Source organism: Rhincodon typus, chromosome 6 (genome assembly GCF_021869965.1).
Source record: "Rhincodon typus isolate 14 chromosome 6, sRhiTyp1.1, whole genome shotgun sequence".
In the NCBI taxonomy this organism is placed as follows: domain Eukaryota; kingdom Metazoa; phylum Chordata; class Chondrichthyes; order Orectolobiformes; family Rhincodontidae; genus Rhincodon; species Rhincodon typus.
This window is the reverse complement of record NC_063337.1, coordinates 92,703,985-92,719,837: the sequence shown is the minus strand read 5'-3', so window position 1 is coordinate 92,719,837 and position 15,853 is coordinate 92,703,985. Positions and strand designations below refer to the sequence as shown.

The 15,853-nt window shown below is 39.4% G+C and overlaps 1 protein-coding gene across 1 annotated transcript in view; it reads right to left on the bottom strand.

Moving 5' to 3' along the window:
• Positions 1-460: 460 nt before the first annotated feature.
• pcca (propionyl-CoA carboxylase subunit alpha) overlaps positions 461-15,853 on the bottom strand; it is a 191,045-nt gene continuing 175,652 nt past the window's right edge. The window contains exons 17-19 of the mRNA XM_048598411.1: positions 6,137-6,247; positions 3,289-3,394; positions 461-488 (exon numbers count right to left, since the gene is read on the bottom strand). Of these exons, the coding sequence (XP_048454368.1) occupies positions 461-488; positions 3,289-3,394; positions 6,137-6,247 (245 nt within the window). The remainder of the gene's footprint in view (positions 489-3,288; positions 3,395-6,136; positions 6,248-15,853) is intronic.

The window sequence follows — 15,853 nt, the reverse complement described above, 5'->3', positions numbered from 1 at the left end:
ACAAAATAATATAAAAGGGGCCTGTGCTCATGTGAGTGTCTTGAGTGAGTGTCAGCAAGCAAGTCAACCACAGAGAGCACTGCCACAAGAACAGACTCACAATCACTTCCCTCCAACTTTGGTCGTCAATATTCATGCACATAAACCCCAGCCAATTTTCTCCCTTCCAACACAACGACATATATTTACATTCCTACTGAGCCTTTAGTACAGAACCAAGTTATCTCACAGGTATACAATCTGATAAAATTTGGTACGGAGCAATGTGAGATGGTACATGTTGGACGTCCAAAATCTGACATCCTCAGGATCAAGATTGTACCACATTTAAATCTAAACAGAATTTGGAGATGCGGGTTGGAGTGGATTGGGTGGAGGGTCATTTGATTCAGCTCAGAGTAGTATATTGGCGTACTACTATAAACAAAGTGGCAAATTTGATGACTAGTCCGACACACCATCAAGAACTAGCGTCTTGCTGAACTGTCCTGAAATTTGGACAATACATATGAATTTTATTTAAGTGAATACTAAATTGTCTCAAAAATTCGCGGTTTCCACAGAATTGGATTTTGGACATTCAACCTATATCAGGACAAATTTCAAACATTTGAGCAAACAGGAAAATTTTAAAGAGCTTCTTAGAGAAGGAGCAAGAGGTAGAAAGGTACAGAGGTTTAGGAAGAGAATGCCGGAGTCCAGGGTCTCAGCAGGTAAATGTAGGCCTGCCAATGATAATTATGATAAATGTGGATATGAAAGAAGACATAATTGCAAAAAGCACAGCGATGTCAGAGGCCTATAGAGTTGGAGGAAATTACAAAGACTAGGAGGGGCAAAAGTCACGGAGGGGCTGAACTTAAATTCAAGGTGTTGCCAGAATAGGAGTCAATGTAGGTCAGCAGGTGGAGGGGGAGTTGGGTGAAAGGGACTTGGTGCAAGTTAGAATACATGCTACTGAGGTCACCTGCATGGCCCATCCGGTTGCCTGCTGAGATCAGCTAGTTGAGAACAACCCACAGGTCAAACCTGGGTCCTTCTGTTCTACATATTTAAGCCATTCACTCAACAACTCTCTGAACCATTGTTGGTGCTCCACACACACACAATTAGAAAAGCAATATTCATTAGATAATTACTCAGGATCCCAAATAATGCAGCAAACATTCTGAAAACTCCTGGCTTGAAGGAAAAAAAACTCTCAAAATTGCATGCTGTGAAGCAATGCATATATGTTAGTTTAGTAGCTAACCTGGCAAATTATAAATATTTTTCAATGTTGCATATTAGCACAGTTCTGCAACCTTCAATTAATTTCCTCTCTTCAGTTTCAGAATTATAGCATCAAATTTTTGGCATTCTGCAAAGAGCGAAACTGTTTTCTGTTCTTATGAATGCCACACTTTAAGGGTCGGTTAAAACAACACAAGAGATTCCTTCCCCAACCTTAAAATTCAAGTCTTTCCCTTCTCTGAAGGAATTTGTGGGGGTTTTTTCTGTGCAACAGGCCTTTGACAATGAAACTCAGTTTGTGGTAGGATGAAAAATCAAACAAAGAAAGTGGAATTAAGTCCGACAATGAGGCAATTGTCAATCATCCAGAACCATTTCCTGACAGACATGTGTGTCAATTGCTTCTGTATGCTGGTCAAGAATTATGCACTGCTTTACAATTTCAATCTTAAGAAAATTTTTTGTCTTGCAAAAACCAGAAGGTTTGTGGGTTGAGTCCCGCCTGGGATATGATTGCATACTAAAGGCAGACCACGCACGGTTCTTCACAGGGCATATTAAAGAGAGGATTTTTCTTCCTGTCAGAGAGGAGTGAGAACAATCCCCCACATTCTTGTGCAGTTTTTTTTTTAAAGTGACTCTGGTGTCACATCTAATGTTACCTAAAAAAAAACTTATCTAGAGCTTCACTTCTGGTTAGTCAAGCACATTATTTTAGTTTAATTGGTCAAAATAACGTTTACGATTTTTAATACCCAACAACATTTGTCTTCTTGCTGCTTTTGTAAAGTAATGCTGCTTGAGCAATATAACTTCGCAAAGTGGTTATGAACATGAAGTGCACAAATTCCACTAATATTTCCTAAGTTGTTTATTTATATAAAAGTAAGAGAATGAGATTTAATTCAGCTTTACTAAGTCACCTGAGATCCTTAATCCTGAGGAAGGCATGTTGATGGGCATCAACTGCTTGACAGGCACTATTCAGTGAGCCTTCCCCAACAGAGGTAAGGCAGGGCTCCCATCAGTTCTCCAGCCGGGAGGTAAGATCACCATCAAAGACACTAAACTCCAAGCATAAATTCAATCGGGAATACAGGAGAAACCTCTTTACTCAAACAGTTCTGAGAATGTGGAACTCTCTACTACCATGAAGTAGTTGAGGCGACCGGCACAGATGTGTTTAAGGGAAAACTGGATAAACACGAGGCAGAAAAGAACAGAAGAATATATTGATGGTGTGAGATGAAGTGGGGTGGGGGAGGAGGTCTGTATGGAGTATAAAGTGCAGTATAGACCAGTTGAATCAAATACCCTGTTTCCAATATTGTAAACTTCTGTGTAATCGTGATAACAACCTACTGACTAATATTTTTTACCATAAAATCACTCCACAGCATGCATTATTTTCTTGAACTGTACATATTTTAAAATCAAGAAATCTTTCAACATCTTGTCTTCCATTACTGGGACTTGACATAATGGGGAAATTTGAAAATCATTCATACTGATAATAATTCAATGGCATATTGAATATTACATCAACAGCTGTTCAGCCGTGCATTTATTCCTTGTGAGGTAGCTATCGTACAAGCAGCAGACACTTGAATCAATTAATTACTTATCATTAAAAATCCAGATTCCAAAATATTCAGCTATCAATACAATTTTCTAAATGTACTGTAGAATAGGGGGAAAGGGATAATTTTCCCTCATCCACCTCCAATTTACATTGAATCACTTCAAATTTCACAGGACAGAAACGTGCCTTTCACTGAATCATGACAGTATTTATTCTCAGCAAAGGCCTTCTCGCAGCACACTCCATCCCTTCTTACCAGCCAATTTCTTTCCACCTCATGATTCAGACATCAGAATTAATAAATGAAAACTAGTTTATTCTTGGAGATTATTACAGTCCTAATTGATAAATTATACCCATTTGCTAAAACAATTACCTCCCCAATATGTAAGGAAGACAGATTCCTCTTAAAATTCTGCCTGGGTGTTCGAATCATGCTCATAACGTAGAGCCTGTAGGCAAAGATTTCTCACCTTGTAGAATTTTCAAGAAATCTCTGAGCTTTCAGCAAAGCAGCGACATAAATGGATCCAGCAGTAGCCAGCAGTTCCTTGTACTCAGAATTTGACAACGTATGTCCTGTTGGGTTAAGAAGTTTTACATAAAATTACATCGAATGTGCAGCCAGAAACAGACCATATGGCCCATATGGTCTCTGTCCTTGTGTCCTCCCACCTTGTTGTCTAACCTTGGATGGAGAAACTTTCTCCCTCATGTATTTATCTAGCCTCTCCTTAAATGCATCAACGTTATTCTCCTTCATGTGGTAACAAGGTTCACAAGTTCTCTCTTAAAACATCATCTCATTAGTAACTTGTATCACAAAACACAATAGAAAACAAAAACAGAAACTGCTGGAAAAGCTCAGGAAGTCTGGCTGCATCTGTGGAGAGAAATCAGAGTTAACGTTTCGGATCGAGTGACCCTTCCTCAAGGTCACTTCCTCAGAAGAAAGGGTCTCTCAACCCGAAACGTTAACTCTGATTTCTCTCCACAGATGCTGCCAGACCTGCTGTGTTTTTCTAGTAATTTCTATTTTTGTTTCTGATTGACAGCATCCACAGTTCTTTCGGTTTTTACAATAGACAACAATTCGTTATAATAAAACAAAAAGCTGCAGAGCTGAAACAAAAACAGAAATTGCCGGAGAAAGAGTTCTGATGAAAAGCCACCGGACTCGCAACGTTAACTCTAACTTCTTTTCACAGATGCTGCCAGACCTGCCGAGTTTCTCCTGCAGTTTCTGTTTTTGAAACAAATTATTATTTTGGATTATGGCTTTGGTTTAAATAAAATATTTTCCTTAAGATAAAAAAATCTGTTGGATCTTAGGCAGACTATCATAGTAAGAGAAAACTGGAGGTTGATAGGTTTATATTCCTTCAAGTGTTGAAGACTAAATATGACATAATTAAAGTGTTTAAGATGATTAAAGGCTTTGACAGGTTGATAGAGAGAAATTATTTCCTTGGGAGAGATGGGGGCTGAGAAAGGAGAAGGGGAAAATCTAGAACCTTCAAGTTAGAGCTGAGCCATGAAAAGTAATGGCGGGAAGCAATTCTTCACAAAGGGCTTAATGGAAGTCTAAAATCTGTCTCTCCCAAAAACTGTTCAGGCTGTGGGTCAATTTAAAATTTTAAAACTGCAATTGTTAATTTCATTGACTAACAAAAAAAAACTAAAGGTCACAGAACCAAGGAGGGAAAAGGAATTACGACACAGCACCAACTACAATCTAATTTAGTGCCTGAACAGGTTTGAGGTGCTGAACAGCTCCCTACTGTTTCCCTTTTCCTAGAAGAATCAGCAAAATTGGTACTGCATAAATTACAAAATTCTGTTTAAAAAGGAGTTATACAATATTATTTAATCAAACTGCATTGCAGTGCTCATTCTTAGCTTTCTGGCACAAACACAGAGAATGCTGGAGAAACTCAACTTGTCTGGCAGCATCTGTGGAGACAGAAACAGAGTTAACTTTTTGAGTCCAACACGACATACTCTGAAGGAGTCACACCAGACTTGAAATGTTAGCTCTATTTCTCACTGCACAGATACTGCCAGACCTGCTCAGTTTCTCCAGCATTCTCTGTGCGTGTTTCAGATTTCCAGCAAGTATCTTGCTTTCTGCAGTATTTTACTTTTATCTCAAGTTTCTGGCGTTTGAAATACAGCTTTGAATTCATTTACAGTTGTTTCCCCAACAAGTAATACAAGATGGAACAACAAGAAGAAATAGAGAAAGCCGTCACATTTTGTTTGAAGGCATGTTCAGAATATGTGACTTTTACTGATTGAACTGAAACTTCCAAATAACTCTTACTTATAAAGTAACCAAACCTGACATAAAATTCAAAATCTTGATACAAAATGTCTAACACCAAGTAAACAGTGAAAGAAATGAGTTTCCATTGTGTCCCTCATTTTCAGTAATAGCAACATCATGAAATAAGTCAGTCCTCTGAGTAGAACTCCAGCTTCCAACATAAATTTAAGACATCAGTGAGATTTTTAAATTGCTGTCAGAAAAAATTATTGTTCATTAATTTGGGTCTGCATTCAATTAAATGCAGCCACTTTCTACTTTCAGTATATTAAGTGATATGCAAATGCTTTGGCAAATAGCTGGGGTCAGACCAGTTACCTTGAATGAGACCACCAGATCAGCTATGATTTTACTAAGGGGCAGAACAGGCTTTTAGCCTCCTCCTGTTGTTAAGTCCTATTTTCCTATATACAGCAAAGAAACAAGCCATTCAACACAACTGGTCAATCAGCGAATTCCCATTTTCCCTCTCATCCTGTTATCATATTCTTTTTATCCCTTTCTCCTTTTAGTGTAACTGAAGGGTTAACATTACCAGGACATGGTTCTGCCCTTCCAACTTTCTTCTTTCCTTCTAAAGAAAATACTAATTTCTAAACCAGGCTCAACAACCATCTGTACCTTGCCCAAGCTGCAGTGACTTCCCACACTGAACTGTTCTGGAAAGGCTGTTGACAGCATCCCAGACATTCCAGTTCTGTATTTACAGCTTTTCACCAAAAACCACAGAACGCAATTAGAATATGGAAATAACCTACATTAAAGTTACTTTTGGACAAGCAGAAAGAACGGGGCATTTCTGTTTTGATAGATCTACCCAAATTATGCTTATCATGTCACCTGTGAACATTTAAGGATTAAGTCAGTGTCAACCAAAGTTAACTCTACCAACAATGTGTAAATAGAAACAAGACATCACAAGCAGTCAATGGTGCATGCACTCTATTATTCCAAGAAACAACTGTCTTTGGTTTATTAAATCCACAGATACAGACCTTTGAAGCCATCTGGATAGACCTCTGGGAGGAAATTAGTGGTGATATCTCCTTTCACAAATCGTGGGTGAATGATAACTTCTCGAAGTAGTGGAATGTTATGGGTCACTCCTGGAAATTGAAAGGCAACATGTTTTTTTAAAAAAAATGGTGACGGTACAATTAGATATCACTGGAATCATCATATCATTGCTTCCAGTCCAAGTATTTATCCAATACATGAGGTCACTAGAAACACATGTCCCTTTCACATTCAAGGCTAACATTTTTTACAAGAGAAAGTCTGACAACCATTTTTAGAACCTTGATGCTGAGTGGGGTTTCTCTTGATGGCATGAACATACTTAAAATAAATTTCACAGAACAAGAAGAAACGTTAATCAATCCTAAAATGCAGTCCCATTTAGAGTGAGACATTAAACAGAGAAACTATCTGTCCTTATGGATGGATGGATGTAAAATGGCTTATCTCAAATGAAGGCAGGAAACTGTCCCTGGTATCTTGGCCAATGTTCACCCATCAACCAACATTACAGAAGATAATAGTTATCATCATATTACTGTTTGGAACATTGCTGTGAACAAATTGGCTGTCATTTTTCCAAGCTAACAAAAGAGAGAGTATATCATAAAAGTACTTTACATTGGCTGTAAAGAGTCTTGGGGCATTAGCAACTAAGAGGTAAGAACCAGGTAGATCATCCAGCCCCTTGAGTTTGCTGTGCCATTCAACAGGATCATGGCTGATCTCTAAATCAGTGTCAATGTATATAGTAGCAAGAATCTGTGTCATATGCACAATATTAAAATTAAACAAGGGTGAGTCTTTGAACCTAAATGAATAAATCATCTTCACCACATTAATCAATAAATACATTTGAGCCTGTAATTTTAGAGCTTTACTTGAAAGGAATTCAATAATCTCAGCAAAGGGCTCAGTCCCTTAGTAGACTGCCTATCATAAATAATGCATAGGAGGGCAAAATATGTAAATCAAACAGTTGCAGTCAACATATTTCTAAATTTTAAATCCAACCTGAACGAAGCTTCGTAAAGGGAAAGAAAAACGGTTTTATGTTACAGCTCTGCTAGATTTGAGGGGCAAAAAAAAAAGCAGGCAAGCCAATGTGCCTTCACTTCAACTGAGAGCATGTCACAAGTGTTGAATGTGAGGTTCATATTTGACCTCCTCCAAAGTTCACAAGGTCTACATCTGTGTGTGAAAAACTGCCAGGCTGAAGAATGATGACCCACAAGCTGCCTTCTCCTGACTACCTGCTGCTACCAAAACACTGCCAGGACATTAGCCACACACTGACAGGATCAAACAGAGGCCAAAGCTATGCTTATTTTCAATCTTAAAGTGCAGTAGTTAAAAGCAAAAAAAAGGCTCTTTGCATTCAGCCAAACTTTGTGCTAAAATTCCAGAAGATTTCTTTCAATGTGACATTTTTGGCACATCAATTCCAAGTGAGATTCCAGAGATATCTACCTTCAAATGGAATCACTTAAGTAATCTCCATACTCACAACATTGCATCCTTGACCTAGAGGGAGTAAAGTGGCATGATCGGAAGGTGTTTCCACAACAAATATTGCAATTTATGTTGATCCCAATATGGGGACCAAGATCACTGAGAGGGTGCATTCTCATCTTTGTGTTTGCAGCTAATGACATGCTAAAGGTAACTGATCTTGACAAAGCAGAGTTAGTGAAATCAATACAACTATTGCAGCATATACTAGCAAAGTAAATTATCAGGCACATCAGCAGGTTACTATCATAACATGATATCCACAAATTTGTTTTTTGAAAATGTTCAATCGTGTGCAATACAAGAACAATATAATGATAAAATATTTGTGTTTTTTCACAGAGCAACAGAGGCTATAATATAAAAGTGAGTAAAGTTCAGTAGGATATTTCCATGAATGAGGACCTCCAGTTATGTTGATAGATTGAAGTTGGGTTTGTTTGGCTTACAGAAGAGAAGGTTAAGGGAAGATTTGGTAAAGGCATTCAAAATCATGAGGGGAGAGGGGTAATGGCAACTGTATGCTTATTTTGAATGGCAAGAATTCCTAATTCACACAAAGTCCCATCACCCATCACCTCTGTACTTGCTCTGCACTTTCACTTTCAAAATTACTGTTTTAAACAAAAATACAGCTCTTAAGAAAACTCTGTTTTCTTTTACTCTGACAGTACCTAGTTCACTTTCGATCATTAACAAAATCGTATTGCACATGTCAACTTGCATGTACACTAATTATTTTTAAGATAAATCCATGACTATTGAATTGCAGTATATATTTGATGAAGGCTCTTGTTGGTTGCTTTAATCATCATGTTGTGCTGAAATTCAGATCTGAACTCCATCCTGAATACATAACACCAGGCTAATGAAATCGTTCTGAATGCTCAAAATCGATTTTAGACATTAATATTAAAGAGGCTCAGAGTTTATCAGAATATTGTAATTATCTTATGCCGGAGTCAAGTACTACAATCCTTGAAGAAAGACGTTCATACAATCCAAAGACAACCTCCCAAAGGACTACTTCCTTCAATAAAGTAAGAGGAATTTAATGTCCTGTCCATGGGGCATTTGATGGTGGGAGAGATTCTTAATCAAGGCGGGGTGGTAGAAGGTGGGCACTCTGCCACGTTCCACCCTAATAAACCTGTGGTAGGAAAGCCCCAAAGTTGTGAAGCATCAACTAATGCTCAATGAAGGACCTCCCCCACTGCAGGTATTAACCCAGTGCAAGACGAAGGGTCACCACGCAGAGAGCACAAGAAACAAATCTGTTAGGGGATTCTTTGCAGACTCACAGAGGCTCCTTGTTCAAGATATGTAGTGCCTGATCAAGAGACCCTGCAATGGGAAGTGCCATTCGCCCATCCCCGTAACTCCCACCTCATTAAAACCTTCCTGCTATTATTCATCTGCATTCAGCGATGATCCTGGACCTTAGGTGGGCATCATTGGTGCAGAAGCCATTGCCTACCCTCTGACACTGATTGGCACACCTCTAAGTAGGTGGGAGACCGACCCCTGGGGAAGGACCATCACATTCCACTTAAGTGCCTGAGTGGCACAGGGTGCCTGATGGCTCTCTAGTCAGTAGCCAAGACCGCTGTTCCTTTCATTAAATCCAGTATGGTGTTTCTCAAACCATCAGCTAGAATCTTGACTCTTTGCATCCATTGCACAAACTAAGGAATGTTACATGAAAGGAGTGGCAAGCTAACAAGGGTGATAAGATGCCAAAAACTATTTGATTTAAAGAGGAAGGTAAATACCGTATTAGATTGGAAGAGGAGATTTATAAAGTTGCCAAAATAATAGTAGTAAACAGGAGCATCGGGAACATTTCAGAATTCAGCCAAGACTGGGAAACTATTAAGAAAGGGAAAACAGAATATAAAAGAAACATAGAAAAAAAAACTGAAAAATATTCTACAGATATAAAAATATTAGCAAAAACAAAATGAGTCCATTATAGGCAGAGACAGGAGAATAAATAGTGAAACATAAGGAAATGACAGAACGGTTAAATAATTATTTTAGTCTGACTGCATGGAGAAAGATACAAGAAATCTTCCAGATGTTTTAAAGATCCAATGAACTAGTGAGAAAGGGGAAATGAAAAAAGTAATTACTAGCAAAAATGTACGGTTAGAGAAAGTAATGAGACTGAAAGTTAGTAAATCCAAGAGTTCTCTTTATCTACATCCCAGTGTGTTGATAGAGATAGTGGATACATTGGTGGTCATCTTGCAAAATCTGCCAGAATAGAATAGAATAAATAGCCTTTGTTGTCACATGCTTTCGAATGAATGCACTAAAAAGTTTGTAATATCGCCACTTGGCACCAACTTAGATACAGGGTACCTAGGTACAGACATTTTTGAGTGTTGTTACAGAACTGAAATTGCCAAAAAAAAGACGAGAATGGGAATGCAGAGTTTACAAGTCCAGAATGAGAATCAAAAGTGCCTTAAAGTACTCAAGTTGTAGTCCTTTTTCACAAAGTCCCTGCCTGCCAGGCTTCAGAACACAAGGCCTCGCTGCGTCCATGTGCTGCCCTCTGTCCAGGACTCGTCCCCCCAGCCAGACTGGGCTTGGTCTGCTCCCATTCCAGGCTCCGGCCGCAACTTGGCTTCCAGCTCAGCCCGCACTCACTCTGTTCCCTGCTCCAGCCCCAACTCGCTTCCAGGACTCGGCTGCACTCCCTCTGCTGCCACTCTGGCTGTGACTTGCTTCCGGGATTCAGCCCACGCTCACTCTGCTGCTACTCCGGGCTCCAGACACAACTTGCTTCCAGGATTCAGCCCGCGCTCGCTCTGCTCCTCACTCCGCAACTCGCTTCTGGGACTCGGCCCTTACTCACTAATTCTGGGACAGTCCCTGCAGATTGGAAGGTTGCAAAGGCAACAAGAAAGGAACGAGAAAAAAAATTGGGAAACTACAGACCTGGTAGCCTGGCATCAGTAGTAAGGAAAACAAAATAGAATCTGTTATATAGGATGTGAAAACTGAACACTTAAAATAATAATCTGATTTGGCAGATTAACCGCGCATTTGAAGAGAAAATCATGTTTGACAAACCTGTTAGTTTTATTTCAGAATGTTACGAGCAAAGTAGATATATGGGAATCAGTGGAAGTAGTGTTTGACTTTGATAAGACTTTTAATAAAGGTCCATACAAGAAACTAACAAACAAAATTAGAGCACATGGGACAGAGGGGTAACATATTCACATGGTTTGAGAATAGATTAACAGGAAGCAAACAGAGCAGGATTAAATAGGTCATTCTCAAGTTGGCAGGCTGTGACTAGTGAGGTACCCGAGGATTACTGTTCACAATCTATATGAATGATTTGGATGTAGAGATCAAATGTAATATTTCCAAATTTACAGATGAGACAAAACTAAATGGGGATGTACTTTGTGAGGATGATGCGAAGGGGCTTAAATCGGATTTGGACAGGCTGAATAAGTGGGCAAGAACCATGGCAGATGGAATTTAATGTGGACAGGGTTGTGGACTGTTCTTTGAGCAGACGGAGCCTTCTCTACAGTTTAGAAGAACAAAAGGAGATCTCATTGAAACTCACAAAATTCTGAAACTGCTAGGACAGGTTGGAACAGAAATAATGCTCCCGCTTGCTGGAGGGGGGTCTAGAACCAGGGGACACTGTCTGAGAATAAGGGGCAAACCTTTTAGGACTGAGGGGGAAATTCTTCATTCAGATGATAGTAAATCTTTGGAATTTTCTATACCAAAGGCAGGGAAGATTGAGATAGATAGATTTCTTGACAATAATGATATTAAGACATGGTGGCACAGTGGTTAACACCATTTTTCTTTGTTTATTTCATCAAAACCCTTCATAATGCCATATGATTCTACTATTATTTTCCACTCCACAAAACCAGTCCCAGCATCTCCAGTCTCTCCACATAACTGAATTCTCTTGACTCTGGTCATCATTTTCAACTTGAGGATGACCTACTCAGGTTTTCAAGTTTCTGTTATGGGCCTTCAAGTAATTGAACAATTGTGGGACATCACTGGTCACATCCTGTCAGTTTGAGTACCTAGCTATTATTCCTACTTTCTGCAAACTGTCACATAACTAGTTCTCCAGCCATGTCAGTAATTTGCCCTTATTTCTACGGGCTTCTACTTTAATTAACAACCTCTTATGTGGGACTTTATCAAATGCCTTCTGGAAGTCCGTGTACACAACATCCATAGACAATATGGGGCAGAATGTCAGTGGGATGTGAATATAGAGTTTTCATCCCTGTCTTTCCTTCCCTGTCACCACTCTGCCTCATTATTAAGATATTGGGACTTAAAATGTGATGCAACTTGACAGACAAGTTGTTGCCATTCTGAAAAACTGGTTGGTAGCTCTTCCCTGTCAGGTGTGTCAATGATAACGTCAAAGTGTACATTGGTCATTTGAGAGTTGAGAAAACAGGAGTTAGTTGGGGGAAGATAGTTTTCAGCTATTGCAACGCAGTGTCCAGTCCATCAAAGTTTGCCTAAGTTCTGCCTGACCACATGTGGAACTGACTTGTCTATGGATGTTGTGTACACGGACTTCCAGAAGGCATTTGATAAAGTCCCACATAAGAGGTTGTTAATTAAAGTAGAAGCCCGTAGAAATAAGGGCAAATTACTGACATGGCTGGAGAACTAGTTATGTGACAGTTTGCAGAAAGTAGGAATAATAGCTAGGTACTCAAACTGACAGGATGTGACCAGTGATGTCCCACAAGGATCTGTGTTGGAGCCTCAATTATTCACATTAGTTATTAGGCGGCACAGTAGTCAGTATCATTGATAGCATAAAATTACAAAGGTATATTGATAGATTAAGTGAATGTCAGAACCAAAGGCAGGTATTTGAATTTAAGCCACAGATCAGCCATGATCTCAGTGAATGATGGAAGAGGCTCAATGGGCTGTACGGCCTATTCCTCCTCCTGTGTTCCTATGACTTCAAGGAGGACACCAGAAGTTCCTTGATGGTTCTCCCACTGAATTTGGAAGATGTTGGAGAGATACTGCTGCTGGCATTTTTCTAGCATTCTTGTGCATCACTGAAACAAAGTCCACTTCTCATTGTAGTACAGCAGTGATGACAACTATGATTTATGTTTCCCTGCCGAAATCTTTGTTGTCAAAGACTCACTGCCAAAGGTTATAGAAGGCTGAGATAGCATAACTGAACCATTGATGCATTTACTTGTCAATGTGGCCTTCAGACAGAGCTGGCTGCTGAGGTATAGGAAGTGCTCAACATTCCAAAGTCTCCTCTTCAACATTTTTGGCTGACCAGACGTGGGTTGGTATATGAGTTTTGTTTTGGCAGCTTTCAAGGACAGGCTGGTTCCTTGAATGTAGAATTGAAGAGATTAAGAGTGGCTTCAAATCAGGTCCAAATAGGCAACAGTCATCCCATATTCGAGGTCATGTTGTCTATGATAGTCAGTTTCGTTAGGCATGGGAGACAACTTGATGTGAAACAGCTTTCCATCTAGAAGTAATGAATGCAAACACTAGAGGGCAGTTGATTTTTGATGTGATGGATGGCCACTGTCAGATTGATTAATGCTGCGACAGCCTTGCTTGACACCAGTCCAGATATAAAGGCATCTGTTTCAGATCTCCCACTCAGGACAGTTGCAGTTATATTCTCATGAAGCAACTGCAAAATTGCATTGAATTTTCCTGAACATCCAAATCTTTCAATCCCAATCCACAGTGCGTCACAATTTGCTAAGTGAAATGCTTTGGTCTGCACGAGACATGAGGAATTCCATTCTCATCAATCTCCTCACCACCCTCTCTAAGGCTTTGATATCCTTCCTAATATGTGAATACCAGAATTGGACATAAAACTAGCTGGGAACTCATCCGTGGTACTATTTCAGCAAATCTCTTCTGTGCCCTTTCCAAAAACCCCATACCTTCCTCTAGTGCGGTGCACAGAACTATACACAACGCTGCAGTAAGGGCCAGACTAGAATAACTTCCTGGTTTTGTATTCTATCTCTATTTGTAAAACCCAGGATTCCACCTGCTTTATAAATAATGTTGTGAACCTGTCTTTCCACCTTCACAAATTTGTGCATATGAACCGCCAGATATCCCTCTTTTTATATCGCCTTTAAAATTCTACCATTAAGCATATAATATTTTCCCCAATTCTTTCTACCAAAATGTATCATCTCACATTTTTCTGGACTGAACGTCACTTGTGTTGTATCTGTTCATTCCACCAGAACTGTCTTTGGTTTCTTTACACTATTGTCTTCCTTACTGTTTACTACATTTCCAAGTTTCATGCACTCTGCATCTTTTGAAATCATGCTTTGTACCATACCACCGTCCCAAGCAGACATCTTACTTCGAAAATGGCAATGGTCCTACAACTGAAACCTGGGCAGGTACTGTTTCCAACTCCATAGAATCTGAAACTCTGTTTCTGTATGCTGCTGGCTCCTTTCATTTATCAATGGGAAAAAACTGAGAATTCTTTAGAATACTTGATCAGAATTTAAAAAGCAAACAGAATTTTTTCTCAATGTTAATACTCTTCCATCTTTAAGGTGTTTCGAGAATCCTAATTTCAAAACATGAATCAAATGAATGATGCACAATAAAAATGCAATTTATATTTTCAAACCTAGGTCACCAAATGATCAAGGTGATACCATTACTGAGATGAGATATTTATCAGGAAAGATTTTTCAAGCTGGGATCTTTACTCTAGAAAAGTGAAGCCTGAAGGGCAAGCCAATAGAGGTTATTAAGCTGATGATGGGGCTTGATAGGGTAGATGTATGAAAGACATTACAACTTGTGGGGACATAACCTAATGTAGTTACATATGTAAGACAGTCACTGCTAAATCCAATAAAGAACTTAGGAGAAACATTTTTACCTAAGGAGTAGTTAGAATATAGAACTCATTTCCACATGGAGTAATTGAGAGTGCATTGTTGCATTTCAAGGCAACCTGGACAAACACGTAGGGAGAAAGGAATAGAAGGATTTGCTGATAGGGTGAGATACAGTGAAGGCTCATGCAGAGCGAAAACATTAACAGACCAGATAGACCAAATGGATTGTTTCTGTCTTGCAAGTTCTGTGAAATAGTTTAGGGGTTGGATTGTTCTCAATTTACAGCAACATTTTCCCATTTGCTTCCATTACAAAGCGAAAGAAAGATTCAGAAAGATTTACAATTGTCTCTAAATCAGGGATTGAAGTTGTTGATTTTTCTTTGATACAAGAACCAAGTGGTAACAGAAGCTTACAGACTAATTAAATCTCCTTGGTTATGCATGTCAATGCTGCATTCAGATTGCTGTTACATTATTTACTTAATCAAATAAGTCAATTCATTATCCAACGAAGATCTATTTAATCCGTGATTTTTCCAACCTTATTTCCAAAATTTGCTTTTATCTGCATTACTAACTGCAGCCTGTATGGTTCTACGTGTTAAATCTGAACCATGACAGACACTACAGAGTCACACAAATGCTAACAGCTATAAATTATCAAAGGAGAAACCAGAAAGTAACAAAGTGCTGTATTTGAACCAAACATACTGGGGAACCAGGGATCTTCAGGCACAGTGGCAGTATCCTTATCTCTGAACCAGAAGGCCTGGGTTCCATGCCCACCAGAAATTAATCAAGCTGTTCCTTTTTATTAAAGAAGTGGTTAATGAGAAAAATATTGGCCCAGATTTTCCGCTGGTCATTATACCTGTGTCGAGTTGTACAGGAATCCCCATTGGAACAGGGTCCAATTGCTGGGCAATTTTTCTCAGTGTAGAACACGCGGAAAGTCTCCAATGAAATCAGAAACTTCGGAGGGTTCTGATGAAATTAAGTAAAATATTCACTCAGAAAAAGTTAGACTTTTAAACACAAAGCCTAATTCCTGAGCAACTATTTGACAGACCCCATTCCTACCTAACACACCCATTAACAACACATTCCCAGACCCCTTACACACACCCACACACCCCTCAAAAGGCTTGACACATCCTTCTCCTCCACTCCTGGGCTCTACACCCATGCCCTTCCACCCTCTGCCAGACCAGACCAGCCTGACTCCCCTGCCCTACACACCTGCTGGATCTGAATCCTACCCCCACCCCCCCCCCCACCCCCGAC